The sequence below is a fragment of the Somniosus microcephalus genome, chromosome 8 (assembly GCF_052327205.1).
Source record: "Somniosus microcephalus isolate GS21.2 chromosome 8, FLI_Smic_1.0, whole genome shotgun sequence".
Classification (NCBI taxonomy): Eukaryota; Metazoa; Chordata; class Chondrichthyes; order Squaliformes; family Somniosidae; genus Somniosus; species Somniosus microcephalus.
This window is the reverse complement of record NC_140994.1, coordinates 264,048,390-264,075,796: the sequence shown is the minus strand read 5'-3', so window position 1 is coordinate 264,075,796 and position 27,407 is coordinate 264,048,390. Positions and strand designations below refer to the sequence as shown.

Sequence of the window (27,407 nt, the reverse complement as noted above, 5' to 3'; positions counted from 1 at the left end):
GTGGCAGACGGAGTATAATGTGGGGAAATGTGAGGTTATTCATTTTGGTAGGAACAATAGAAAAACAGAATATTTTTTTAAATGGTGAGAAACTTTCAAATGTTGGTGTTCAGAGAGATTTGGGTGTCCTCGTGCAAGAAACACAAAAACCTGGCATGCAGGTACAGCAAGCAATAAGGAAGGCAAATGGCATGTTGGCCTTTATTGCAAGGGGGTTGGATACAAGAGTGAGAAAGTCTTGCTACAATTGTACAGGGCCTTGGTGAGACCACACCTGGAGTACTGGGCACAGTTTTGGTCTCCTTATCTAAGGAAGGATATACTTGCCTTGGAGGCGGTGCAACGAAGGTTCACTGGATTGATTCCTGGGGTGAGAGGGCTGTCCTATGATGAGAGATTGTGTAGAATGGGCCGATACTCTCTGGAGTTTAGAAGAATGAGAGGTGATCTCATTAAAACATACAAGATTCTAAAAGGAATTGACAAGGTAGATGCTGAGAGGCTGTTTCCCCCTGGCTGGAGTATCTAGAACTAGGAGGCACAGTCTCAGGATAAGGGGTCGGCCATTTCAGACCGAGATGAGGAGGAATTTCTTCACTCAGAGGGTGGTGAATCTTTGGAATTCTCTGCCCCAGAGGGCTGTGGAGGCTCAGTCGTTGAGTATATTCAAGGCTGAGATCGATAGATTTTTGGACTCTAGGGGAATCGAGGGATATGGAGATGGAAAGATGATCAGCCATGATCTTATTAAATGGCGGAGCAGGCTCGAAGGGCTGTATGGCCTACTCCTACTCCTGAATCTTATGTTCTTATGTTGGAGGGGAACAGGAGGTCAGAAGTTGGAGAGAGGGGGGTGACAGTGCAGAGTCCAGGATAGGAGAGCGGGAGACAGGAGCAGAGTGAGTTGTAGTACCCCCTAGTATATAAACTGACTCCTCCTGCTTTCAACCCTTGAACAGGGACAACCACAACAACTTGTATTTATACAGCACCTCTAACGTAGTAAACCGTCCCAAGGCGCTTCACAGGAGTATTATAATACAAAATTTGACACTGAGCCACATAAGGAGAAATGAGGGTAGATGACCAAATGCTTGGTCAAAGAAATAGGTTTTAAGGAGCGTCTGAATGGCAATAGATTGGGAGAAGGGGAAGTGCAACGAGACCTGGGTGTCCTTGTGCACCAGTCGCTGAAGGTAAGCATGCAGGTGCAGCAGGTGGTTAAGAAGGCAAATGGTATGTTGGCCTTCGTAGCGAGAGGGTTCGAGTACAGGAGCAAGGCTGTCTTGCTGCAGTTGTACAGGGCCTTGGTGAGACCACATCTTGAGTATTGTGTGCAGTTTTGGTCGCCTTATCTGAGGAAGGATGTTCTTGCCATGGAGGGAGTGCAGCGAAGATTCACCAGGCTGATACCTGGGATGGCAGGAATGACGTATGAGGAGAGATTGGGACGATTGGGCTTATACTCGCTGGAGTTTAGAAGAATGAGAGGGGATCTCATCGAAACTTATAAAATTCTAACAGGACTAGACAGACTAGTCTAGTCCTGTTAGAATTCTCGCCCCGAACTTGACAATTTCATTCACTTTGCCTCCAATTTCCACCCTTCCCTCACCTTCACATGGTCCATCTCGGACTCTTCCCTTCCCTTCCTCGACTTCTCCGTCTCCATCTCTGGGGATAGGTTATCGACCAATATTTACTACAAGCCCACTGACTCCCACAGCTACCTGGACTACACTTCCTCCCACCCCGCTTCCTGTAAGGACTCTATTCCATTCTCCCAGTTTCTCCGCCTCCGCCGTATCTGCTCCGACGATGCCACCTTCCACACCAGTGCTTCAGACATGTCTTCCTTTTTCCGCAACCGAGGATTCCCCTCTACTGTGGTTGACACTGCCCTCGACCGTGTCAGTTCTATCTCCCGCACTTCTGCCCTCACCCCTGCCCCTCCCTCCCGGAACCACGATAGGGTTCCCCTTGTCCTCACCTTTCACCCCACCAGCCTCCACATTCAACGGATCATCCTCCGGCATTTCCGCTACCTCCAAAGTGATCCCACCACCAAACGTATCTTCCCCTCCCCTCCCCTTTCAGCATTCCGCAGGGACCGCTCCCTCCGAGACACCCTAGTCCACTCCTCTATCACCCCAAACAGCCCTTCCTCTTCGCCTGGCACCTTCCCGTGCAAGCGGAGGAGATGTAACACCTGCCCCTATACCTCCCCCCTTCCCACTGTCCAGGGCCCCAAACACCCCTTCCAGGTGAAACAGCGATTTACTTGTACTTCTCGCAATCTAGTATACTGTATTCGCTGCTCACGATGCGGTCTCCTCTACATTGGGGAGACCAAACGCAGATTGGGTGACCGCTTTGCGGAACACCTCCGTTCAGTCCGTAAGGGTGACCCCGAGCTTCCGGTCGCCTGTCATTTTAATTCACCGCTCCATTCCCACTCGGACCTCACCGTCCTTGGCCTCTTGTATTGTTCCACGGAAGCTCAACGTAAACTCGAGGAACAGCACCTCATCTTCCGATTAGGCAGTCTGCAGCCTTCCGGACTCAATATCGAGTTCAACAATTTCAGATCATAAGCTCGGCCCCCATTTCATTTTCTCTTGTAATTGTTCCACTCCTTTTCCCCGCCCCCTTTCCTTTTGTTTCTCTCTCACACCTGGCAGCTATCTTTTGCCCTGCCAGTACACTTTACACCTAATCCCAGCCTATTACCATCTCGTCTAGCTTCTAATCTCTTTTACTTCTTTTGTTTCTTTTATTCTTTTGTCCGATCGCAGCCCTGCCTCCGATCTAGTTTCTTTTCTTTCCAGTTTTGAAGAAGGGTCCAACCTGAAACGTCAACTCAAATTTCTCTCCACGGATGTTGCCTGACCTGCTGAGTTTTTCCAGCATTTTCTGTTGTTATTTCGGATTTCCAACATCTGCAGTATTTTGCTATCGTCGTAGACAGACTAGATGCAGGAAGGATGTTCCCGATGGTCGGGGAGTCCAGAACCAGGGGTCACAGTCTAAGGATAAGGGGTAAGCCATTTAGGACTGAGATGAGGAGGAATTTCTTCACCCAGAGAGTGGTGAACCTGTGGAATTCTCTACCACAGAAGGCAGTAGAGGCCAATTCATTAAATATGTTCAAGAAGGAGTTAGATATATTTCTTAAGGCTAAAGGGATCAAGGGGTATGGGGAGAAAGCAGGGACAGGGTACTGAGTTTGGATGATCAGCCATGATCGCATTGAATGGCGGAGCAGGCTCGAGGGGCCGAATGGCCTACTCCTGCTCCTATCTTCTATGTTTCTATGTCTTAAAGGAGGAGAGAGAGGTAGAGAGGTTTAGGGAGGGAATTCCAGAGCTTAGGGTGGAGCGATTAAAATCAGGGATGCTCAAGAGGTCAGAATTAGAGGAGCACGGAGATCTTGCGGGGTTGTAGGGCTGGAGAAGATTAGAGAGATGATGGGGTGTGGGGGGGTGGTGAGGCAATGGAGGGATCTGAAAACAAGGATGAGAATTTTAAAATCGAGGCGTTGCTTAACCGGGAGGCAATGTAGGTCAGCGAGGGACCCAAGTTATATGCGAGTATAAACAGCGTTGTAAGTCAGTGGTGTCCATTAATGAGTGCACAGCAATAATGTGCCACCCAGCAATACAGGTACTGCAGGCCAGAGCGAATGCCAAGTATAGGTGTGAAATTGGGCTAAATCATCGCCCCATCCCGTGGGTTTCACGTGGCAAGTTGGAATGTTGCAGTGACCTCAACTTGCTTTCAACAGACAGCGATCCCGTCAGCAATTGATTCTTCCCCATGGTAACTGAAGTACATGGGTAACTGCGTCATTCCGTTATTACACCCACCAACGCACGCAAACATCATCCTGCTGAACCGCCTCTTTGTGGCACTTTGCAGACAAGGCAGGAATTTCTGCGGAGGTTTCCCATCGCGCAGCCCATTCAAACTGCAATGCCAGCACCAGGAGCGGGACTGAGAATTACTAAACGGACACGAGAGCCTGGTAGGGTTCCGCTGTCTATAAAAAAGGCCAACAATATGTTTGGTCTGTAACTAAAGGCAGAGAATACAAAACCAAGCAGATAATGTTGAACTTGTGCAAGAACCTCACTGAGGCTGCGGTTGAAGTACTGCACACTGTTTTGGGCGCTCCGTTAACAGGAGCGTATTAAAGCAATGGAAAAGTGTAGCGTAGATTCCATTGGATGTCAGGAGGGATGAGGGATCACAGTTATGAAGAGAGAGTTGAGAATTTAGGGCACTTTTCAAAGGACCCAAGAAAGTTAAGGGGTGACTGATGGAGACCTCAAGATTATAAAGGGTTAGAGAAGGTAAATAGCGAGAGGCTGTCACCACTGGACAGCAAGATAGCAAATAAAAAGGGCAAAAACTTAAGGGGGGAAAAATTTGGTTGGTTAGCACCTCCGGGGTGGGGGGGCGCTAGGAACTTAGCGCCCGAGCGAGGCGATTTTAGCGCCGTTCGCGAAATTGAGTCGCGTCCCCTGCCTTAGTGCCTGCTGCTAGGAATAACAGGTAGAGGGGAACGTTTTCAAGTCGGGAAGGGGCTGAGGGAGCACTATTTAAAGGCGGGCGCTTCCTGCTTTTCCTTGTCAGCAAAATTTTTGGTACATGCACTTTGAGGGAGAGACACGTCTGGAGAGATTTAAGGATCTAAGGAGTTTTGGCCCTCAGCACCACTTTTGAAACATAGAAACATAGAAGATAGGAGCAGGAGTAGGCCATTCGGCCCCTTGAGCCTGCTCCGCCATTCAATGAGATCATGGCTGATCATCCAAATTCACTACCCTGTCCCTGCCTTCTCCCCATATCCCTTGATCCCTTTAGCCTTAAGAAATATATCTAACTCCTTCTTGAATATATTTAATGAATTGGCCTCTACTGCCTTCTGTGGTAGAGAATTCCACAAGTTCACCACTCTCTGGGTGAAGAAATTCCTCCTCATCTCTGTCCTAAATGGCTTACCCCTTATCCTTAGACTGTGGCCCCTGGTTCTGGACTCCCCTGCCATCGGGAACATCCTTCTTGCATCTAGTCTGTCTAGTCCTTTTAGAATTTTATAAGTTTCAATGAGATCCCCTCTCATTCTTCTAAACTCCAGCGAGTATAAGCCCAATCGACCCAATCTCTCCTCATACGTCATTCCTGCCATCCCAGGTATCAGTCTGGTGAATCTTCGCTGCACTCCCTCCATGGCAAGAACATCCTTCCTCAGATAAGACGACCAAAACTTCACACAATACTCAAGGTGCGGTCTCACCAAGGCCCTGTACAACTGCAGCAAGACATCCTTGTTCCTGTACTCGAACCCTCTCTGAGGTTCCTAAGCGCCGAGCTCTTTCCCTGGGCCTATCCATCAGTGCTTCCAACACAATTGCTTTCGAGGTCTCTCCAGGCCGAGATTCAAGGCTGCAGTGAGCAGGGTGCGGCTGGCCAGCAAGGTGGCCCCTCCTCTTTAAGAACTGGACGGCGCCAGTCTGTCTGGCTTCCATGGTAACGGACATCGCCTGAGCTTCGGTAGCGTTCTGAGGTAGCGCCTCGCTCCCCGACGTTAGTGCCTTAAGAGAGGTGTGTAGCGCTTGATTTAGCGCTCAAATCACCTCCGGGGCGGTAGAGGCGAATTTTGCAGTCGGAGGCGATAATTAGCGCCGGGCGCTAAACTTTGCGCCCGGCCGATGTTAGCGCCCCAAAATGGGCGATACCCAATTTTCCCCCCTCCAAGATATCTTATCAAAGAAAGAATTAAAGGTGAGGTTACAAAAAATGTCCGCAAAAATCTGTGGGTAGCACTTCTTTACCCAAATGTTGAGATGTGTCCGCCCTAGACCTTTGCCACTCACCATGCCAAAGTTGGTGGGGTCAAGGGGATATACTTTAATTTGCCTAGCACTGGTAGGCAATACATGCGACATAACAACAACTTACATTAAAGGATGCGAAGTGCAAACAAGGATTAGCCTGGGCGGCTCAAGTGGAGGAAAATACTGGCATAGATCTCATGAGCCGAATGGTCAGACTCGGTGCTGTAACATTCTCTGATTCTGTGCCGCAGCTGCAAGAATATTTAGATCTTTATCACGGGAGAAAGTGCTTCTTTAGCACTCATCATCAACTGTGAAACATTGCTTGTTCGTACAAGGTCACATCATCAAGATGATTGCAGCCATCAAACATTTTTAAAAATTCATTCAAGGGATGTGCATGCACGTCGCCGTCAAGGCCAGCCTTTATTGCCCATCCCTAATTGCCCTCGAGAAGGTGGTGGTGAGCCACATTAGTGGTGGCTTGCTTGGTCATTTCAGAGGGCAGTTAAGAGTCAACCACATTGCTGTGGGTCTGGAGGCACATATAGGCCAGACCGGGTAAGGATGGCAGATTTCCTTCCCTAAAGGACATTAAGCGATACAATTCCTGCACTATCCCCATATCCCTTGATTCCCTTAATTTCCAAAAATCTATCGATCTCTGTCTTGAATATACTCAACGACTGAGCCTCCACAGCCCACTGGGGCAGAGAATTCCAAAGATTCACCACCCTCTGAGTGAAGAAATTTCTCCTCATCTCAGTCCTAAATGGCCGACCCCTTATTCTGAGACTGTGACCCCTGGTTCTGGACTCCCCCAGCCAGGGGAAACACCCTCCCTGCATCTACCCTGGCAAGTCCTGTAAGAATTTTGTATGTTTCAATGAGATCACCTCTCATTCTTCTAAACTCCAGAGAATATAGGCCTAGTCTACTCAATCTCTCCTCATAGGACAATCCCCCCATCCCAGGAACCAGTCTGGTGAACCTTCGTTGCACTCCCTCTATGGCAAGTATATCCTTCCTTAGGTAAGGAGACCAGAACTGTGCACAATACTCCAGGTGTGGTCTCACCAGGGCCCTATATAATTGCAGTAAGATGTCTTTACTCTTATACTCAAATCCTTTTGCAATAAAGGCCAACATACCATTTGCTTTCCTAATTGCTTGCTGTACCTGCATGTTAACAGCTTTGTATCATCAGCAAACTTGGATATATTACATTTGGTCCCCTCATCCAAATCATTGATATAGATTGTGAATAGCTGAGGCCCAAGCACTGGTCCTTGCGGTACCCCACTAGTTACAGCCTGCCAACCTGAAAATGACCTGTTTATTCCTTTCTTTTTTATTTGTTTTTTTATGGGATGGGGGCATCACTGGCAAGGCCAGCATTTATTGCCCATCCCTAGTTGCCCTTGAGAAGGTGGTGGTGAGCCGCCTTCTTGAACCGCTGCAGTCCATGTGGTGAAGGTGCTCCCACAGTGCTGTTAGGGAGGGAGTTCCAGGAGTTTGACCCAGTGACGATGAAGGATCGGCGATACACTTCTAAGTCAGGATGGTGTGTGACTTGGAGGGGAACTTGGAGGTGGCGGTGTTCCCATGCGCCTGCTGCCCTTGTCCTTCTAGGTGGAAGAGGTCGCGGGTTTGGGAGGTGCTGCCGGAGATTTGCAAACTAGGATGAGAATTTTGAAATCAAGGCGTTGCCTTACCGGGAGCCAATGTAGGTCAGCGATCACAGGGGTGATGGGTGAACGGGACTTGGTGAGAGTTAGGACACCGGCTGCCGAATTTTGGATGACCTCAAGTTTACGTAGGGTAGAATGGGGGAGGCCAGCCGGGAGTGCGTTGGATTAGCCGAGGTAACACAGGCACGGATGAAGGTTTCCGCGGAGACGGGCAATGTTACGGAGGTGGAAATAGGCGGTGCGGATATGTGGTCGGAAGCTCATTTCAGGATCAAATATGACCCCAAGGTTGCGAACAGTCTGGTTCAGCCTCAGACAGATGTTAGGGAGAGGGATGGAGTCAGTGGCTAGGGAACGGAGTTTGTGGCGGAGCCCGAAAACAATGGCTTCGGTCTTCCCAATATTTAATGGGAGAAAATTTCTGCTGATCCAGTACTGGATGTCGGACAAGCAGTGCGTCAATAGCGCTTTTAACGTAGTAAAATGCCCCAAGGTGCTTCAGAGGACCGAATATTAAACAAAATTCGACACCAAGCCTTAAAAGGAGTTATTAGGACAGGAAAGAGGTCGGTTTTAAGGAGCGTCTTAAAGGAGGAGAGAGAGATAGAGAGGCGGAGGGGTTTAGGGAGGGAATTCCAGAGGTTAGGGCCCAGGCAGCTGAAGGCACGGCCACCAATGGTGGTGGAGCGATTAAAATCAGGGATGCTCAAGAGGCCAGAACTGGAGGAGCGCTGAGATCTCCGGGGGTTGGTAGGGCTGCAGGAGGTTACAGAGCAGTCACTTGAATGAGGTGCCTGTGGAACCGCAGGATGCCAGAGCCAGCACCTTTAGTGGAGGAGATAAAAACAGGGGAGTAAACTGGCACAGAAACAATCTTCTCAAGTGAATTATAGCTCGTCTGCGAAATTAAAAGATTTTCTCACCCCCCCCCCCCACCCACACAACGATTGCATTGGCACGTTGCCCGGTTTCAGTGTAGCAATTACTAACCTGCCAGAAAGGGTCCTTCTCCTCGGGAAAGAGCTGGAAGTATCTCTGCGCAAGCTGGACAGGCGGCAGAGTCTGCAGCTTCAGGTTCGTCCAGCACTGCACGAAGCTGATCAGATTCTTAAAGGTGTAAAGGCCCAGGCGGTCGTTCCCATAGTTTGATAGATGTGTCATAAAGATGCTAATCTAAAAAGAGAGATGAAAGCAGATGGTCAGCATTCCGCACACCTGTACAAGCAGAGTGACGGCCGTCTGGGTGGGGCCGCGAGGCAGCTATTCAAATCGTTTATGAGAACCAGTCGATAAGGCTGTCAATAAAGCATACATCATCATGGTCTTTTTAAATAGAGCAATAGAGTACAAAAGCAATGAAGTTATGGTAAATCTTTATAAGTCACTGGTTAGGCCTCATAAGAACATAAGAATTAGGAGCAGGAGTCGGCCATTCGGCCCCTCGAGCCTGCTCCGCCAGTCAATAAGATCATGGCTGATCTTCTACCTCAACTCCACCTTCCTGCACTATCCCCATATCCCTTAATGCCCAAAAATCTATCGATCTCGGCCTTGAATATACTCAACGACTGAGCCTCCACAGCCCTCTGGGGCAGAGAATTCCAAAGATTCACCACCCTCTGAGTGAAGAAATTCCTCCTCATCTCAGTCCTAACTGGCCGACCCCTTATTCTGAGACTGCGACCCCTGGTTGTAGACTCCCCAGCCAGGGGAAACATTTTCCCAGCATTAACCCTGTCAAACCCCTTAAGAATTTTATATGTTTCAATGAGATCACCTCTCATTCTTCTAAACTCAAAGGAATATAGGCCTAGTCTACTCAATCTCTCCTCATAGGGCAATCCCCCATCCCAGGAACCAGTCTAGTGAACCTTCGTTGCACTCCCTCTAAGGCAAGTATGTCTTTCCTTAGGTAAGGAGACCAGAACTGTGCACAGTACTCCAGGTGTGGTCTCACCAATGCCCTGTATAAATGGCAGTTAGAAAGATTACCTGTAATCATCTGACATTATTCTCTGACTATATAAGCTGTGTCTTTATGCATCTCTCCACTTCACCTGACGAAGGAGCAGCGCTCCGAAAGCTTGTGATTTCAAATAAAACTGTTGGACTATAACTTGGTGTTGTGTGACTTCTTGCACCTGTATAATTGTAGTGAGACTTCTTTACTCTTAGGGGGAAAAATTCGGTTGGTTAGCGCCTCCAGGGCGCTAACGGGACGCTAGAAACTTGGCGCCGAGCGCGCCGATTTTAGCAGCTCTCGCGAAATTGACCAGTCGTTTTGCGGCCCTGCTAAACACTACCGCCACGATCTCCTGCGCCCACAGCTCGTGACGTCAGTCAAGCGTGCAATGCCACGGTAGCGCCCCAGACTGGATATTGAGTCGCGCCCCCTGCCTTAGCGCCTGCCGCTAGGAACGACAGGTAGAGGGGAACATTTTCAAGTCGGGAAGGGGCTGGGGGAGCGCTATCTGCCTTTTCTTGTCGGCAAAATTTCTGGTTTTAATGTTGTCCTAAGGAGCTTTGGCCCTCAGCACCACTTTTGAGGTTCCTAAGCGCCGATCTCTTTCCCTGGGCCTATCCATTGGTGCTTCTACACAATTGCTTTTGAGGTCTCTCCAGGCCGAGATTCAAGACTGCAATGAGCAGGGTGTGGCTGGCCAGCAAGATGGCCCCTTCCCTTTAAGAACTGGACGGCTCCAGTCTGTCTGGCTTCCATGGTAACTGGCATCGCCTGAGCTTCGGTAGCGCTCTGAGGTAGCTCCTCGCTCCCTGACGTTTGCGCCTTGAGAGAGGTGTGTAACGCCGGGTTTAGCACTCAAATCACCACCAGGGGCGATAGAGGCGAATTTTGCAGTCGGAGGCAATAATTAGCGCTGGCGCTAAACTTTGCGCTCGGCCGATATTAGCGCCCCAAAATGGGCGATACCGAATTTCTCTCCCTTATACTGTAATCCCTTTGTAACAAAAGCTAACATACAATTTGCTTTCCTAATTGCTTGCTGTACCTGCATCTTAACTTTCTGTGATTCATGTACCCAGGTCCCTCTGAGTGCAAACCTTTACCATAGAGCACATATACCAGAAACGCTGTTTACGGAGGTCACGGTCCATCATCAAAGACCCTACCCACCCCAGCCACGGTCTGTTCGCCCTCCTGCCATCTGGGAGACGCTACAGATGCATTCGCACCCGAACGACCAGATTTAGGAACAGCTTCTTTCCCAGGGCTGTCATCCTACTGAACTCCACAAATAAACTCTAAAGCCTGCACATCTGCCAATGCACTTTATTATGGTTATGTTTATGTTAATGTATTACAAGCCAAATGTATGTTGAATGTTTAAATGTCTTAATCTAAATGTACACTCTCGGGAGCCGCAAGCCTACATTTCGTTGTACTGCACTTGTGCACTAACAATGACAATAAAGTTGATTTGATTTGATTTGATTTGTCTCTCACCATTCAAGGTAGAATACTGTGTCCAATTCTGGGCTCCACACTTTAGGAAGGACGTCAAGGACTTGGAGGGGGTGCAGAGGAGATTTACTAGAATGGTACCAGGGATACATCTGACATTATTCTCTGACTATATAAGCTGTGTCTTTATGCATTTCTCCTGACGAAGGAGCAGCGCTCCGAAAGCTTGTGATTTCAATTAAAGCTGTTGGACTATAACCTGGTGTTGTGTGACTTCTTACATTGGTACCAGGGATGAGGGACTTCAGTTATGTGGAGAGACTGGAGATGCTGGGGTTGTTCACCTTGGAGCAGAGAGGGTGAAGGGGGATTTAATAGAACTGTTCAAAACCATGAAGGGTTTTGATAGAGTAAATAATAAGAAACTGTTTTCACTGGCGGGAGGGCCGGTAACCAGAGGACACGGATTTAAGATAGTTGGCAAAAGAACCAAGGGCGAGATGAGAAGCAATTGTTTTACGCAGCCAGTTGTTGTGATCTGGAACGCGCTGCCTGAAAGGGCGGTGGGAGCAGATTCAATAGTAACTTTCAAAAGGGAATTGGATAAATACTTGAAAAGGAAAAATTTGCAGGGTTACGGGGAAAGAGTTGGGGGGGATGGGAGTGTCCCAGTCCCATGTGCATGACTCAGAACGAGTTAATCCCATTACAAAAGTGAGAAAGGAGAATATCTGGAGTTTACAAAAAAAATACTGAGCTGAATGCACTTCTGTTCAGGAGGAGCTAACTGCAGAGATTCCTGTTGAGCTGAGAGTTACCACAACTGAAAGAAAGAGCAGAACACTGCAGTTTTATGTTACATTACCCCCCACGGTCACAGGCCACCGGGAACGTGGGAAGCTCAGCTTTTTCCCTTTCGCTCATACTGTGCAGTAGTTAGGCGGTACTGAGGTCATGGTTCAGCTTCGGAACACTACCTACCTTATGAGGAGTTATACTGACAGCAATAATCCTCAGGGACTGAAGAAATGCGAATTAAAAACCTGAGCGAATTTAAACTGGCAACTGGGGAAAAAGAAAAGTGGCAGGCCACTTCCAACAGGTGACGCTTTCCCCAAGCAACGGGAAGCGACAGATTTAACTGCCCGACAACATTGGACTTGATGAGCTTGATCAAAAGATAGAAAGAAAGACTTGCATTTATATAGCGCCTTTCATGACTGTCAGATGTCCCAAAGCTCTTTGCAACCAATTTGAAGTGTAGTCACTGTTGTAATGTAGGCAACACGGCAGCCAATTTGCGCAAAGCAAGCTTCCGCAAACAGCAATGTGAAAATGGTCAGATAATCTGCTTTTTGAGATGTTGATTGAGGGATAAATATTGGCCCCAGGACACTGGGGATAACTCCCCCTGCTCTTCTTCGAAATAGTGGCCGTGGGATCTTTTACGTCCACCTGAGAGACCAGACGGGGCCTCGGGTTAACAGCTCGTCTGAAAGACGGCACCTCTGACAGTGCACCACTCCCTCAGCACTGCCCCTCCGACAGTGCGGCACTCCCCCAGCACTGCACTGGAGCGTCAGCCTAGATTTTTGTGCTCAATTGTCTGGAGTGGGACTTGAACCCACAACCTTCATGACTCAGAGGTGAGGATGCTGCCCACTGAGCCACTGGCTGACACCTGTGACTTTTTCCTAATAATTCTTAAGTCTAAAGACTGCTCCCTACATTAAACACAGCCGGAGTGCATCGGTAGTTCCAGTCCAGGATATTAACTGGGTGCTTCCAGAAGTAGTTCCATACAATTACATAGAAATTACAAGATGGAAATAGGCGGTTCAGCTCCACCAGTCCATGTTGGTGTTTATGCTCCACATGAGCAGTAATCCTATGTACCTGCCCTCTTCCCATAGCCCTTTATTTCCCTTTCCTTCAACCACCTGTCTAACCTATTGTTAAATGCAGGCATGGTCTCTGCTTCAGTCACTCACTCTGTAGTGTATTCACTGTAGTGAATCATCAATTTACTGTCGTGAAATCCATAGCTTCGCGAGCAATATTCCCTTAAGCGCAGCGCTCTGGAGGTCCCGCACAGCCGGCTCACCGGCTTTCAAACGGAAAAACCACAGCCCGTTAAAGGGGCCGCGCAGCCCAAAAAAACACTGCTCACAAGTCACAACTCTGTGTAAAAAAGTTACTCCTGCTCTCTGCCCTTAATCTTATGCCCACAACCATTAATCATTGGAAACAGTCCGCTTCTATCTACTCTGTCTCATCTCTTCCGAATTTTAAACACCCTTATCAAGTCACCCCTTAATCTTCTCTGTTCTAACCGGCACCAATCTCAGCGTTTCCCGAACAATCTCCCGTCAGGTAGGAGGTAATAATCACGCACGCAGTTACCAGCAGGAAGTGTAGGATTATTAGAAATTCTCACACAGCAGCAGCCGATGGTTGGAAGCTGCACCGTGCTCAGCTGCAGCTCGGCAGCGGTCCTTGCTTCCAGCCCGAGCTCCAGCCCTGGAACGTGATGAACAGCCACCTGACACCGAACCAACCACACGTGGACAAATTCATTCTGACGTTTGGCAACTTGGCTCAGCGGCAGTAATCTCACCTCTCGAGTCAGGCGGCCACGGATTCAAGCCCTCCAATCTCGGCTCACTCCGGGAAGGGAATAAATGGAACTTGATTATTGAGGTAGGTGCTACGCAAATACAATCTTTGTGTAATATAAATTTTGGAGTAACGCACTTCGAATCGGTGGCAAAAGGGACAAATTTAGATGATTAAAAATATAGACATATTGTGCAAATTTGAAGTCAGTTTCTGCCAGAGATTTATTTCAACATATAATGACAATTTTCTACAAATTTCAGTTGCTGTGTAAAGCAGCCACAGAGACGCCGAATTTCCCCAATCCTTGGAAGAAGGTGCGAGATTGATGAAGGTTTCCCAGCTGTCCCTGGAACAAGGTGTGAATCTGCGCCTCCTGGAGCTCTGCAATTAGACCCTCTCGCTGCCATCCTCCCCGGCTGTACTCAGCACAAACTGCCAACCTCCTCCTGCTCAAGCACCACAATTAGCCCTCGCTCTACATCGCTCCATCTGTAGCTGCGACTGCTTGTTGAAGCACCACAATTAGCCCTCGCTCTACATCGCTCCATCTGTAGCTGCGACTGCTTGTTGAAGCACCACAATTAGCCCTCGCTCTACATCGCTCCATCTGTAGCTGCGACTGCTTGTTGAAGCACCACAATTAGCACTCCCCGCGTGTCTCCCCATCTGCAGTTGGAATAAGGTGTGAATCACTGACTGTCAGATTATGGTAATTTGACCTTCCTGCAAGGCTCCCTCTCCACAGCTGGAATAAAGTGCGAATCTCTCCCACTCCTCACACTATTAGAGCTCCCTGTACCTGTCTGTTTGTCCATCTGTACAGGACTGAGGTGTGGCTCATTGATACGTCTATGCTTGTCTTTTCCTTCAATTGGAGACATATAATACTCCATTTATACAGCAGAGGTGCTCCCGGTGACCATGAGGTTTATTAAAATGGTACCAGGGATGAGGGGCTTCAGAATATTAAGAGGAGAGGAGATTTGATAGCGGTATTCAAAATCATAAAGATTTTGATAGTGTAAATAAGGAGAACATGTTTCCACTGGGTAAAGAAGTTTCTCCTTATTACTCTATCAAAACCATTCATGATTTTAATAAATCCAATAAAAAATTCAGGAGAAACTTCTTTACCCAGAGAGTGTTGAGAATGTGGGACTTGTTACCACAGGGAGTGGTCGAGGTGAATAGCAGAGATGCATTTAGAGGGAGGCTAGATAAGCACATGAGGGAGAAGGGAATAGAGGGTTCTGCTGATACAGTGAGATGAAGAGGGGTGGGAGGAGGCTCGTGTGGAGCATAAACACTGGCGCAGTTGGGCTGAATGGCCTGTTTCTATGTTTCTATGTAAATTCTATGTGGCTGAGATTTTCCGGGGGGGTCAGCGGGCAGGATCGGTGGCGGGTCGGGTGGGAAGTGGGTTTTTTCCCGCTGCCACGCGTCTTTCAGTGCTGAGACACGACACGCAGCGGCGGGGGACCCAATTCAGGTAATTATGACCTTGTTTAGAGATCATGAAGAATAGAAACATAGAAGATAGGAGCAGGAGTAGGCCATTCGGCCCCTCGAGCCTGCTCCGCCATTCAATGAGATCATGGCTGATCATCCAAATTCAGTACCCTGTCCCTGCCTTCTCCCCATATCCCTTGATCCCTTTAGCCTTAAGAAATATATCCAACTCTTTCTTGAATATATTTAATGAATTGGCCTCAACTGCCTTCTGCGGTAGAGAATTCCACAGGTTCACCACTCTCCGAGTGAAGAAATTCCTCCTCATCTCTGTCCTAAATGGCTTACCCCTTATCCTTAGACTGTGGCCCCTGGTTCTGGACTCCCCGACCATCGGGAACATCCTTCCTGCATCTAGTCTGTCCAGTCCTGTTAGAATTTTATAAGTTTCAATGAGATCCCCTCTCATTCTTCTAAACTCCAGCGAGTATAAGTCTAATCGACCCAATCTCTCCTCATACGTCATTCCTGCCATCCCAGGTATCAGCCTGGTGAATCTTCGCTGCACTCCCTCCATGGCAAGAACATCCTTCCTCAGATAAGGCGACCAAAACTGCACACAATACTCAAGGTGTGGTCTCACCAAGGCCCTGTACAACTGTAGCAAGACACCCATGTTCCTGTACTCGAATCCTCTCGCTACGAAGGCCAACATACCATTTGCCTTCTTAACTGCCTGCTGCAAAAATTCCAGTAGGTTAGTCAAGCACGATTTACCTTTTGTAAATCCATGTTGACTTTGTCTGATCCCGTCACTGTTTTCCAAGTGCTCTGCTATTACATCTTTTATAATGGACTCTAGCATTTTCCCCACTACCAATGTCAGGCTTACTGGTCTATAATTCCCCGTTTTCTCTCTACCACCTTTTTTGAATAGTGGGGTAACATTAGCTACCCTCCGATCCATGGGAACATAAAAACATAAGATGTAGGAGCAGGAGTCGGTCATTCGGCCCCTCGAGCCTGCTCCGCCATTCAATAAGATCATGGCTGATCTGATCTTGGCCTCAACTCCACTTCCCTGCCCGCTCCCCATAACCCTTGACTCCCTTATCATTCAGTACATTTGAGCTCACCTTTTGATTTTTCGTGCTCGCCCACGGGGTCCTCGCTGCTCGGGGATCACGTCTGTTAAGCTGAGGCAGGAGTTCAGTGGCCATTGAATCAGCTGTTGAGTTGACAGCGTCAAATGTAAAGTAAAAGCTCCCACCTTACAGAGATATCTTCCCTCATCCACAAGCTCTCCCTCCCTGCATTTCCACTACAGAATCAGAACGCTGCAAGTCTTTACACAAGTCTCCATCCATTATATAGGGCCTTGGTGAGACCACACCTGGAGTACTGTGTACAATTGTGGTCTCCTTACCTAAGGATATACTTGCCATAGAGGGAGTGCAACGAAGGTTCATGAGATTGATTCCTGGGATGGCGGGACTGTCGTATGAGAAGAGATTGAGTAAACTAGGCCTGTATTCTCTTGAATTCAGAAGAATGAGAGGGGATCTCATTGAAGCATACAAAATTATTACAGGGCTTGATAGGGTGGACGCTGGGAGAATGTTTCCCTTGGCTGGGGAGTCTAGAACCAGGGGCCACAGCCTCAGGATAAAGGGTAGGCCATTCAGGACTGAGATGAGAAGAAATTTCTTCACACAGAGGGCGGTGAATCTTTGGAATTCTCTACCCCAGAGGGCTGTGGAGGCTCAGTCATTGGATATATTCAAAACAGAAGTCGATAGATTTCTGACGAGTAATGGCATCAAGGGATATAGCGATAGGGCCGGTGAATAGAGTTGTGGCAGAAGATCAGCCATGATCTTATTGAATGGCGGAGCAGGCTCGAAGGGCCTACTCCTGCTCCTATTTCTTATCCAGTCTGACCTCACTACTTCTCTCATCATTGACAGATTTCTTCTGTCATCTCTACTTCACCTGCCATCTATTCCATCAGCATGGCTGCCCTTTATACTCTCTCACCTTGGTCCTCAGAATCCCACCATATCAGCCCCAACACCAGCATCACCAGGCACACCAGCAGCACTAACACCACTAACCTTCTCCGCAATCACCTGATGCTCAACAGGACACAGGGCATCAACACCTGACCACACTGCTGCCCGGGAGGCCAGGGATGGCCTTGCCATGGCCAGATTTACTTCACTTGATGCTGTACACCCTGGCTGGCACATGATGCGCCAGGTTGGCACCACCCCACACCAACACCATAAAGCATCCCTACAATGCCCAAACCATTCCTTTCACACTCATCACCATTGCGGGAGGTACCGTTATGTCTCACCATTCACTGCAACTTCCAAAGGTGCACACAAATCTGTCCAAGAACACAATAAAAATACAGGTTTGAATGTTTGATACCACATTAACAGAAACATTACATGAACATTGGATAAAACACCCAAGTGCCTACCCTATGTGTTGTTAGTTGGTATGATTACACTAGGATGAGGGTGAGTGTGAGGGGTGGCTAGTGAGATGGGGAAGTGATAATGTTGATAGAGAGGGATGGGTGGAGGTGCAAGGTAAGTTGGTGTGAGTAAGGATGTGCAGGAGTAGGGTAGGGAAGGCAGAGTGATGGGGATGTGATGAGTGGCACAGCAGGATGAGGTTGAGTGTGGCTTTGTACTCACGTTTCGTGATCTAATGTGATCTTTGAAACGTTTGTGGCACTGCACCCAGGTCCTCCTGACCACATCCCTGCTTGTGCCCTCCTCTGCAATGTGCAACCAGGCTGTGTTGGTGTCCTGGTGCGGTGTCATCCATCGGAAGGGAAGACAACCTCCCTGCGTGCTGTGACTCCCTCCAAGCATATGGAGGGAGTCATGGGAGAGCCTTGGTGCAGCCCTGCACCTCTGTGCAGTGACTGTCAGTGTTTGCAGCACCTCAATGCTGTAGAACACTGACAGCACGAATGTCAAAAGAAAGTTGGTCATGGTCCCTTTAAGGAAACCGGCTGATGACGCATCATCAAATGACGTCACCAGACCCGCTTCCTCTAATTGGCCGGGAAACACGCTGGGCGGGCTTAACAAGCTCAATCAGGAGAAATTCATTTCACAGAGCGGGATGGAGCCTGTAGCGGGGTCGGGATCCGTCACCATGGACCCGCCGAGGTCAGCAACATCGCGGCCAATGTAATTCCACGTATCAAGGGTCGGTAACCAGCGGACACAGATTTAAGGTGATTGGCTAAAGAACCAGAGGCGACAGGAGGAAATTTTAATTTTTTTACGCAGCGAGTTGTTGTGATCTGGAATGCGCTGCCTGAAAGGGCGGTGGAAGCAGATTCAATAGTAACTTTCAAAAGGGAATTGGATAAATACTTGAAGGGAAAAAAGTTACAGGCTATGGGGAAAGAGCAGGGGGAGTGGGACTAATTGGATAGTGCTACCAAAGAGCCAGCGCAGGCGTGTTGGGCTGAATGGCCCCCTCCTGTGCTATATCATTCTATGATTCTATGTAATACTCCACTCATACCGCAGAACTGCTCCAGGTGACCGTCAGAGCACCTATTCAAACTCACTCTCTTTACATTGCAGAATCGATTCCGAGACCGGAGTCGGAATAACTCACTGCACGCTCACAAGCTTATACTTTACCCCAGAGTCAGGCAATCAAACTACAGGAAACTTTGTGATATCCGGCACCGACGGGACCGAGCTGTTGCCGATCTATCAAAACTGCCGGACATACCAGCGTTAATGTTGAAGCATACGGAGGTTTTCATCTCCGAATCTGACAACAAACACTGTTGCTTAGCAACAGCTTGTAAACAGTCGGCCCGTACCTTGGAAGCGTCTCTGTAGCTTAGCAACAGCTTCAGAGAGACTTTCCAGAGCCCGACTGTTGAAAACAAAGCAATGAGAAGAAAAAAAAACCTAACAAAACGGCTCCTGATTCCTGCCGGTAGATCGAGGTTTCCGGACATACAACCTCCGGATAAACCAAAGTTTCCTGTATCTTGCGAGGTGGTTTTCGCAACCTCCAGAGGCATGTGCGGTGCCTGGGTTATGTTGCAACACCGCTTCCAGAGGTGGGAATTTAATAATATTTTAATAATATAATAATTTAATAATCGAGTAATAGAACTCCAATGTGCCCCGAGCTCAACGTAAGCTCGAGGAACAGCACCTCATCTTCCGATTAGGCACTTTACAGCCTTCTGGACTCAATATCGAGTTCAACAATTTCAGATCATAACCTCGGCCCCGATTACATTTTTACTTATATTTTATCCACATCTTTGTTTTGGCCCTTCCTTCCCCCCCTTTCCTTTCTCTCTCCCACATGGCAGCTGTCTCTCATTCTGCCAGAACATTTCACACCTAATCTAGAGCCGTCTTTTGTCTCCACTAGTCCTACCACCATCTCGTCTGGTTTTGAATACCTCTTAATGTCTCTTCACTTCTCTCCCAGCCCTGCCTTCGATCTATTTCATTTCCTTTCCAGTTTTGAAAAAGGATTAGACCCGAAACGTCGACTCTATTTTCTCTCCACGGATGTTGCCTGGCCTGCTGAGTTTTTCCAGCATTTTCTGTTGTTATTTAAGATTGACCCCTGGTCTGTGATGATTTCAACCGGGGTTTAGGGAGAGAACGAGAGAATGTGAAGCTTAATGGCTGAAGGCCCGGCTGCCAATGGTGGGGCAAAGGATTCCGGGGGGATGTGGGGTGGATGAGGTTATAGAGATAGGGAGGAGCGAGGCCAAGGAGGGATTTAAACATGAGGATGAGAATTTTCAATTGGCGGCGTTGTGGGACTAGGAGTCAATGTAGGTCAGCAAGGACAGAGGTGATGATGGGGGAGCAGGACTGGGTGTGGGATAGGACGGGGGCAGTAGAGCTTTGGATAAACTGAAGTTCATGGAGGGTGGAGGATGGGGGGCCGGCCAGGAGATCTTTGGAAACGTGGGGCTGGATTTTCATTCAGCAGTCGGGAAGGAGGCGGGACTACAACTTTCGGGTTTTAGTCCCGCCTGCATCGACGTCCGGCCAAGCCACTCGATTTTCCCTTGATTGACCTTGTTGAGCCCGCCCAGCGGGCTCAGCAGGCCAATTAAGGGCCACCCAGCAACAGGTGACGTCACAGACTGAAATTTCATCTGTCAAGAGTTTTTGACAGATGAAATATCAGTGTTTCACAGCTGTTTGAAGCTGTCAAACACTGACAGTCTGACTTCTAACCTGAGTCCTTCTACGCAGACTCAGTTAGAACTTACACCGGCAATGAAAGCTGCAGGCTGTCACTTTTGACAGATCGCAGCCATTCTGCTTTCAGTGCCGGCTGAGTGATGGACTCCCGACGCCTCGAGGAAGAAAGGCTGTTAAAGTAAGTACATGTAATTTAAACTTCTTTACACACTTCAGACACACCAAACACACTTACCTTTGCACTCATGCACCCATCACTCACCTGAACACCGACATCTCGACCCCTCCAAGTCCTTCAACCCAACGGCCCGCCTGCTCTAACCTGGCGTGGTTTGGAGCCGTCGGGAATCCCACACGACGCCCCTCAAAATAGGGATTAGGCTAAAAACTGCCTGTTAACTACCTGTTAACAGGCAGTTAATTGGCACTAATCCCTTCCCGCCTCGGGTCGGCGGGTCCCAGTGCGGGGCGGGTACCCGCCTCCCCTGAAACTTACGTGGAGGCGGGTTTTGGGTGGGATGGTGTCGGGACCCCCAAATTCGGGATTTTTGCCCCCCGCACGCCTAAAAGCCCGCCTCATGGCACACTGAAAATCTGGCCCGTGGAGTGCGGAGGTGACAGGGGCACGGATGGAGATTTTAGCAGCAGATGAGCTGAGGCAGGCAGGGGAAGGTATGGAGATGGAAGCTGCCGTTTCATCGGAAGCTCAGCTCAGAGCTGAATAGGATGTCAGGGTTAAGCCCAGTCTGTCTCAACGTGAGACGGTGGCCTAGGTACGGATTTTTGGCGGGGGGGGGGTGGGAGGCGAAGACTTTTACCGTCCTCATGTTTAACTGCAGGAAACACTGTGATGATGTGGCTCGTCGGTCAGGGTGACCATGACTGGGAATTAAACATACCAGGTTATTTAACAATCAGGAAGGACAGGCAGGAAGGGAGAGGAGGTGGGGTGGCTATGTTAATAAAGGAAGGAATCACTATAATACAGAGAAATGATATTGGGTCAAAGGAGCAGGATAGTGAAACAGTTTGGGTGGAGGTAAGGAATAATAAGGGGAAAAAAGCACTAGTGGGTGTAGTCTATAGGCCTCCGAACAGTTGCAACTCTGTTGGACGGAGTATTAATCAGGAAATAGTTGAGGCTTGTAATAAGGGAACAGCTATAATTATGGGGGATTTTAATTATCATATTAACTGGACAAATCAAATTGGGCAGAGCAGCCTTGAGGAAGAGTTCATTGAGTGCATTAGGGATGGGTTTCTTGAGCAGTATGTAACTGAACCGACCAGGGGGCAAGCAACCTTAGATTTGGTCCTGTGTAATGAGACAGGATTAATTAAAAATGTCCTAGTAAAGGATCCCCTTGGAATGAGTGACCATAACATGGTTGAGTTCCATATTCAATTAGAGGGTGAGAAGGTTGGATCTCAAACAAGCGTGCTGAGCTTGAATAAAGGAGACTATGAAGGTATGAGAGCGGAATTAATTAGAGTGGACTGGGAAAATAGATTAAAGGGTAAGACGGTACATGACCAGTGGTGTACATTTAAGGAGTTATTTTACAACTTCCAAGAAAAATATATTCCACTGAGGAAAAAAGGGTGTAAAAGAAAAGATAGCCATCCGTGGCTAAGTAAAGTAATTAAGGATAGTATCCGACTAAAAGCAAGGGCATATAAGGTAGCCAAATCTAGTGGGAGGATGGAAGATTGGGAAGTCTTTAAAAGACAGCAAAAAATAACAAAAAGATTGATTAAGAAAGGGAAGATAGATTATGAAAGTAAATTAGCAAAAAATATAAAAACAGACAGTAAAAGTTTCTATAGTTATATAAAAAGAAAAAGGGTGGCTAAAGTAAATGTTGGTCCCTTAGAGGATGAGACCAGGAAATTAATGGTGGGAAACATGGAGATGGCAAAAACACTGAACAATTATTTTGTATCAGTCTTTACAGTAGAGGACACTAAGAATATCCCAACACTGGACAAACAGGGGGCTCTAGGGGGGGAGGAACTAAATACAATTAAAATCACTAAGGAAGTGGTACTTGGTAAAATAATGGGACTCAAGGCGGATAAATCCCCTGGACCTGATGGCTTGCATCCCAGGGTCTTGAGGGAAGTAGCGGTAGGGATTGTGGATGCATTGGTAATAATTTTCCAAAACTCACTGGACTCAGCAAAGGTCCCGGCAGATTGGAAAACTGCTAATGTAACACCATTATTTAAAAAGGGTAGTAGGCAGAAGGCTGGAAACTATAGACCTGTTAGCCTAACATCTGTGGTTGGTAAAATGTTAGAGTCCATTATTAAGGAGACAGTAACGGGACATTTGGATAAACATAATTTAATAGGGCAAACTCAGCATGGTTTCATGAAGGGGAAGTCATGTTTAACAAATTTGCTTGAGTTTTTTGAGGAAGTAACATACGGGGTGGATAAAGGGGAACCAGTGGACGTAGTGTATTTAGACTTCCAAAAGGCATTTGACAAGGTGCCACACAAAAGATTATTGCTCAAGATAAAAAATCACGGGATTGGGGGTAATATTCTGGCATGGGTGGAGGATTGGCTCTCTAACAGAAAGCAGAGAGTTGGGATAAATGGTTCGTTCTCAGATTGGCAACCAGTAACTAGTGGTGTTCCGCAGGGGTCAGTGCTGGGTCCCCAACTCTTTACAATCTACATTAACGATTTGGAGGAGGGGACCGAGTGTAACATATCAAAGTTTGCAGATGATACAAAGATGGGACGGAAAGTAGTGAGTGAGGAGGACATAAAAAACCTGCAAAGGGACATAGACAGGCTAAGTAAGTGGGCAGAGATTTGGCAGATGGAATACAATACTGGAAAGTGTGAGGTTATGCACTTTGGCAGGAAAAATCATAGAGCAAGTTATTATCTTAATGGCAAGAAACTGGAAAGTACTGTAGTACAAAGGGATCTGGGGGTCCTGGTGCACGAAACTCAAAAAGTTAGTATGCAGGTGCAGCAAGTGATCAAGAAGGCCAATGGAATGTTGGCTTTTATTGCTAGGGGGTTGGAATATAAAAACAGGGAGGTATTGCTGCAGTTGTACAAGGTATTGGTGAGGCCGCACCTGGAATACTGCATACAGTTTTGGTGTCCATACTTAAGAAAAGACATACTTGCTCTCGAGTCAGTACAAAGAAGGTTCACTCGGTTAATCCCGGGGATGAGGGGGTGGTCATATGAGGAGAGGCTGAGTAGATTGGGACTCTACTCATTGGAGTTCAGAAGAATGAGAGGCGATCTTATTGAAACATATAAGATTGTGAAGGGGCTTGATCGGGTGGATGCGGTGAGGATGTTCCCAATGATGGGTGAAACTAGAACTAGGGGGCATAATCTTAAAATAAGGGGCTGCTCTCTCAAAACTGAGATGAGGAGAAATTTCTTCACTCAGAGGGTGGTAGGTTTGTGGAATTTGCTGCCCCAGAAAGCTGTGGAAGCTACATCATTAAATAAATTTAAAACAGAAATAGATAGTTTCCTAGAAGTAAAGGGAATAAAGGGTTACGGGGAGCGGGCAGGAAATTGGACATGAGTCTGGGTTCGGAATGGTCATAGCCCTGTGGGTAGTGGAGCGGGCCCAGGGGCCGTGTAGCCTTGTTCTGCTCCTACTGTGTTCTAATTCTGTTAGATTTCAGGAGATGGTTTTATTCCTGTTCCTGGCTGGGGTGGAGATCGCCTTTACAGAAGGTAAGTACTGTAGAAAATATAGGGACAGAGTGATCTCCTGGAAGAATTTCGATCGCCTAGATGGGTCGGAGAGGAATTTCCCAGATTTTTTTCTCCCAAATTGGCCATTGGGTCTTTATCTGGTTTTTCGCCTCTCCCGGGAGATCACATGGGTTCGGGTGGATGCAGAGTGATAGAAGATTTGAGGTTAGGATCAGATCAGCCATGATCTTATTGAATGGTGGAGCAGGCTCGAGGGGCCGATTGGCCTACTCCTGCTCCTATTTCTTATGTTCTTATGTTCTTATGTTCTAGTATTCCAAGCTGGCCTGTTGCATGGAACTGTATCACAGCGGATTCCAAAAAACGGCTTTCAAATCGAGGCATTCGTTGCATAGCTGGAGCAGCAGTAAACATAGAAGATAGGAGCAGGAGTAGGCCATTCGGCCCTTCGAGCCTGCTCCGCCATTCAATGAGATCATGGCTGATCATCCAAATTCAGTACCCTGTCCCTGCCTTCTCCCCATATCCCTTGATCCCTTTAGCCTTAAGAAATATATCCAACTCTTTTTTGAATATATTTAATGAACTAGCCTCCACCGCCCTCTGTGGCAGAGAATTCCACAGGTTCACCACTCTCTGGGTGAAGAAATTCCTCCTCATTTCAGTCCTAAATGACTTACCCCTTATCCTTAGACTATGACCCCTGGTTCTGGACTCCCCGGCCATCATAAACATCCTTCCTGCATCTAGTCTGTCCAGGCCTGACAGAAAACGGTTGCTGAAGTTTTGTTTTTATCGTATTGGACCTGTAGATACCATCAGTTAGCAGGACTGTCAAGTCAGACTCATTCCAACTTAAATGACCCATCACATTTCGTTGCACATCACACTGAAAAATAAGCTCAGCTCTGGACATTAAATGGATTGGCGGTACACCTCACTCATTTTATTATTCACTCCCGGGAGGTGGTCGTAGCTGGCAGGGTTGGCATTTATTGCCCATCCCTAGTGGCCCTAGATACAATAGCGTGGCTTGCTAGACCTCGTGTGGGATTGGAGCCGCATATAAGCCCAGGCTAGGTAAGGACGGCGAAAGACTATTCCACTACACGTTAAATCTGGATTGGATATGTAGTTTGTGAAATCACCTTTATATTAACCAAAAATAACAACTAACAGATTGTGAGCACTTGTTATAACCTCACACCTGCACCTTGATTCATTGTACCACATGTATTTTCGATATGTAACTTTCACAGTTCTTTATATGATCACCTTTTTCATATTAATCAAACAAATATACAGGAGTGGTAAAATCTAAAATTTGTCAGGCTTTGCAAAACTGTGAGAAAAAGCAGCATTCTGCCTTCAGGCAATTAACACAGTGTGAGAATCGACTAACGGGTCTTGGGACTAGATAAGACACTGTCTTTACAATAGGGCCACAGAATTTCCAGGCCTGGGACCAGTCAATGTCTGTAAAACAGGAGATAACAGGTCCTGAAGCTGCTGGCTAAGGCAGGCCTTGAGAAAAAGCAAGAGCCCGATAAGTTGGAGGAACAGCCCGCTTCCTCTGCTGCCGATGATTGGTCAGCCATAAAGGTGTGACATCTTGAGGACCAGCCAATCACCCCTTGTCCATCAAAGGTAGGGATGGGGAGTGGGCTGACTCTTTCCTTTGTCTGAAAGAGACTCGACGCCCTATTGGCCACCCCACCCTTTGGAAAGACCCCCTCCGCAGGTTTCCCTCCCTAAAAGGGACATTAGTGAACCAGTTGGGTTTTTACGACAATCCGACAGCGTCATGGTCACTTTTACTGACGCCAGCTTTTTATTGTCATTCGTGGTTCAGTGGGGAGCACCCTCGCCGCTGAGTCAGAAGGTTATGGGTTCAAGTCCCGCTCCATGAGACTTGTGCAGAAAAATGCTGATACGCCCCAGTGCAACACTGAGGGAATCCTGCACTGCCGAAGGTGCCGTCTTTCAGATGAGACGTTAAATTGAAGCCCCGTCTGGCCGTAAAAAATACCACGGCACTATTTTGAAGAGGAGCAGGGGGGGGAGTTCTCCCCGGTGTCCCGGGGCCAATATTTATCCCTCAATCAACATCACTAAAAAACAGATTATCTGGTCATTATCACATTGCTGTTTGTGGGAGCTTGCTGTCCGCAAATTGGCTGCTGCGTTTCCTACATTACAACAGTGGCTACACTTCAAAAAAGTACTTCATTGGCTGTAAAGCGCTTTGGGACGTCCGGTGGTTGTGAAAGGCGCTGTAGAAATGCAAGTCTTTCCTTTTTATTATATATCAGTTTTTTATATATTATATCATTAACATTTTGCTGATGTTGCAAGGCCTGCCAGTCAGGTGATCTCCTGTCCCTTACTCAGCAAATTACTGGAGTTCGACTAAGTAGGAATGGAAGTGCAAGTACTCACAGGGTTAAGGAGAACAGTGAGGAAAAGCTCGCCGCCGTTAATAATCTTATCCAATTCTTTGGGCCCTCCGGGGTATTCATTGTAGAATATAGTATGTGTGAAAAGGCCACAAGTCTGACGAGGCAGAACCTTCACAAAAATAAAGACAAAGTCAGCCTCGAAGAGCTGCCATCTCCCTGCAGACAGTGCTGTCGGCCTTTCTAGGGAAGCTGGCACAGCAACACAGATCAGCTTACAAGACCGTGAGCCACAATGACATATTGTTAAGTTTACGATTGAAAATTGCACAGCCGCCCCCAGGGGAGGGGGGGGGGGGGGGGGGCACCTGACAGGATGCCTCAAGAGTTTTGGTAAAAATGAAATTAAAACCCGGCACCCTCCGCTGTAATAGCAGAGGATCGGTAGATGGAAATGAGGCTGGAACAGGTGGGCCTGCAGTGGCAACCTCATGGTAACAAACGGCCGGTGACTGTCATGACCGCACTTCACGTTGGGGCTCATCTCACAGGGTCACAATGACTCGGCTGGTGAATGCACTGGCCAGTGGGGCTCCGAGCTGCACAGACCGCCAGGGAGCTCCCAGGCTTGAGCCCCAGTTCGTGACCTTTCCGATTGCTGAAAGGACAGGTCCTCCGACATTGCAGGACTCCCTCGGTGTTGCACTGGGGCAGGTTGACAAGCCCACTCTCAGAGCTCACACGTTAACAGGCACTTGGGGGCAAGGTGCTGGGAGGCAGCGCTGTGTGATAACCCGTTTCCCAGCACTCCTGCTGCTCCTGGTCTACAAGGTACGTACTTCACTGGCGCTCTCCCGGCCTTGGCTCCGGCTCCGGCTCCTGGCAGGATTGGGCTGGCGGGGGGAGCTGTCACTGCTCGCCCCGCTCAGGCCTCGGGTTAAAGTGACAGATTGGGCCCCCTCGACACCTTCGGAGCACGGCCTTGGGGCGGGTGTCCTGGCCGCCCTCAATTTAATAAAGGAGTGAGTAGTCTCCCCGCTCCATTTTAACTGACCCCT

At 48.0% G+C, this 27,407-nt stretch overlaps 1 protein-coding gene across 3 annotated transcripts in view; it reads right to left on the bottom strand.

The window, feature by feature from the left end:
- Positions 1 to 27,407, bottom strand: part of ndst1b (N-deacetylase/N-sulfotransferase (heparan glucosaminyl) 1b) — a 379,285-nt gene that overhangs the window by 61,001 nt on the left and 290,877 nt on the right. For all 3 annotated transcript variants that reach the window (XM_085996019.1, XM_085996018.1, XM_085996020.1), the window contains 2 exons: positions 26,393 to 26,521; positions 8,522 to 8,704 (listed from right to left, as the gene is read on the bottom strand). In XM_085996019.1, the coding sequence (XP_085852145.1) occupies positions 8,522 to 8,704; positions 26,393 to 26,521 (312 nt within the window). The remainder of the gene's footprint in view (positions 1 to 8,521; positions 8,705 to 26,392; positions 26,522 to 27,407) is intronic.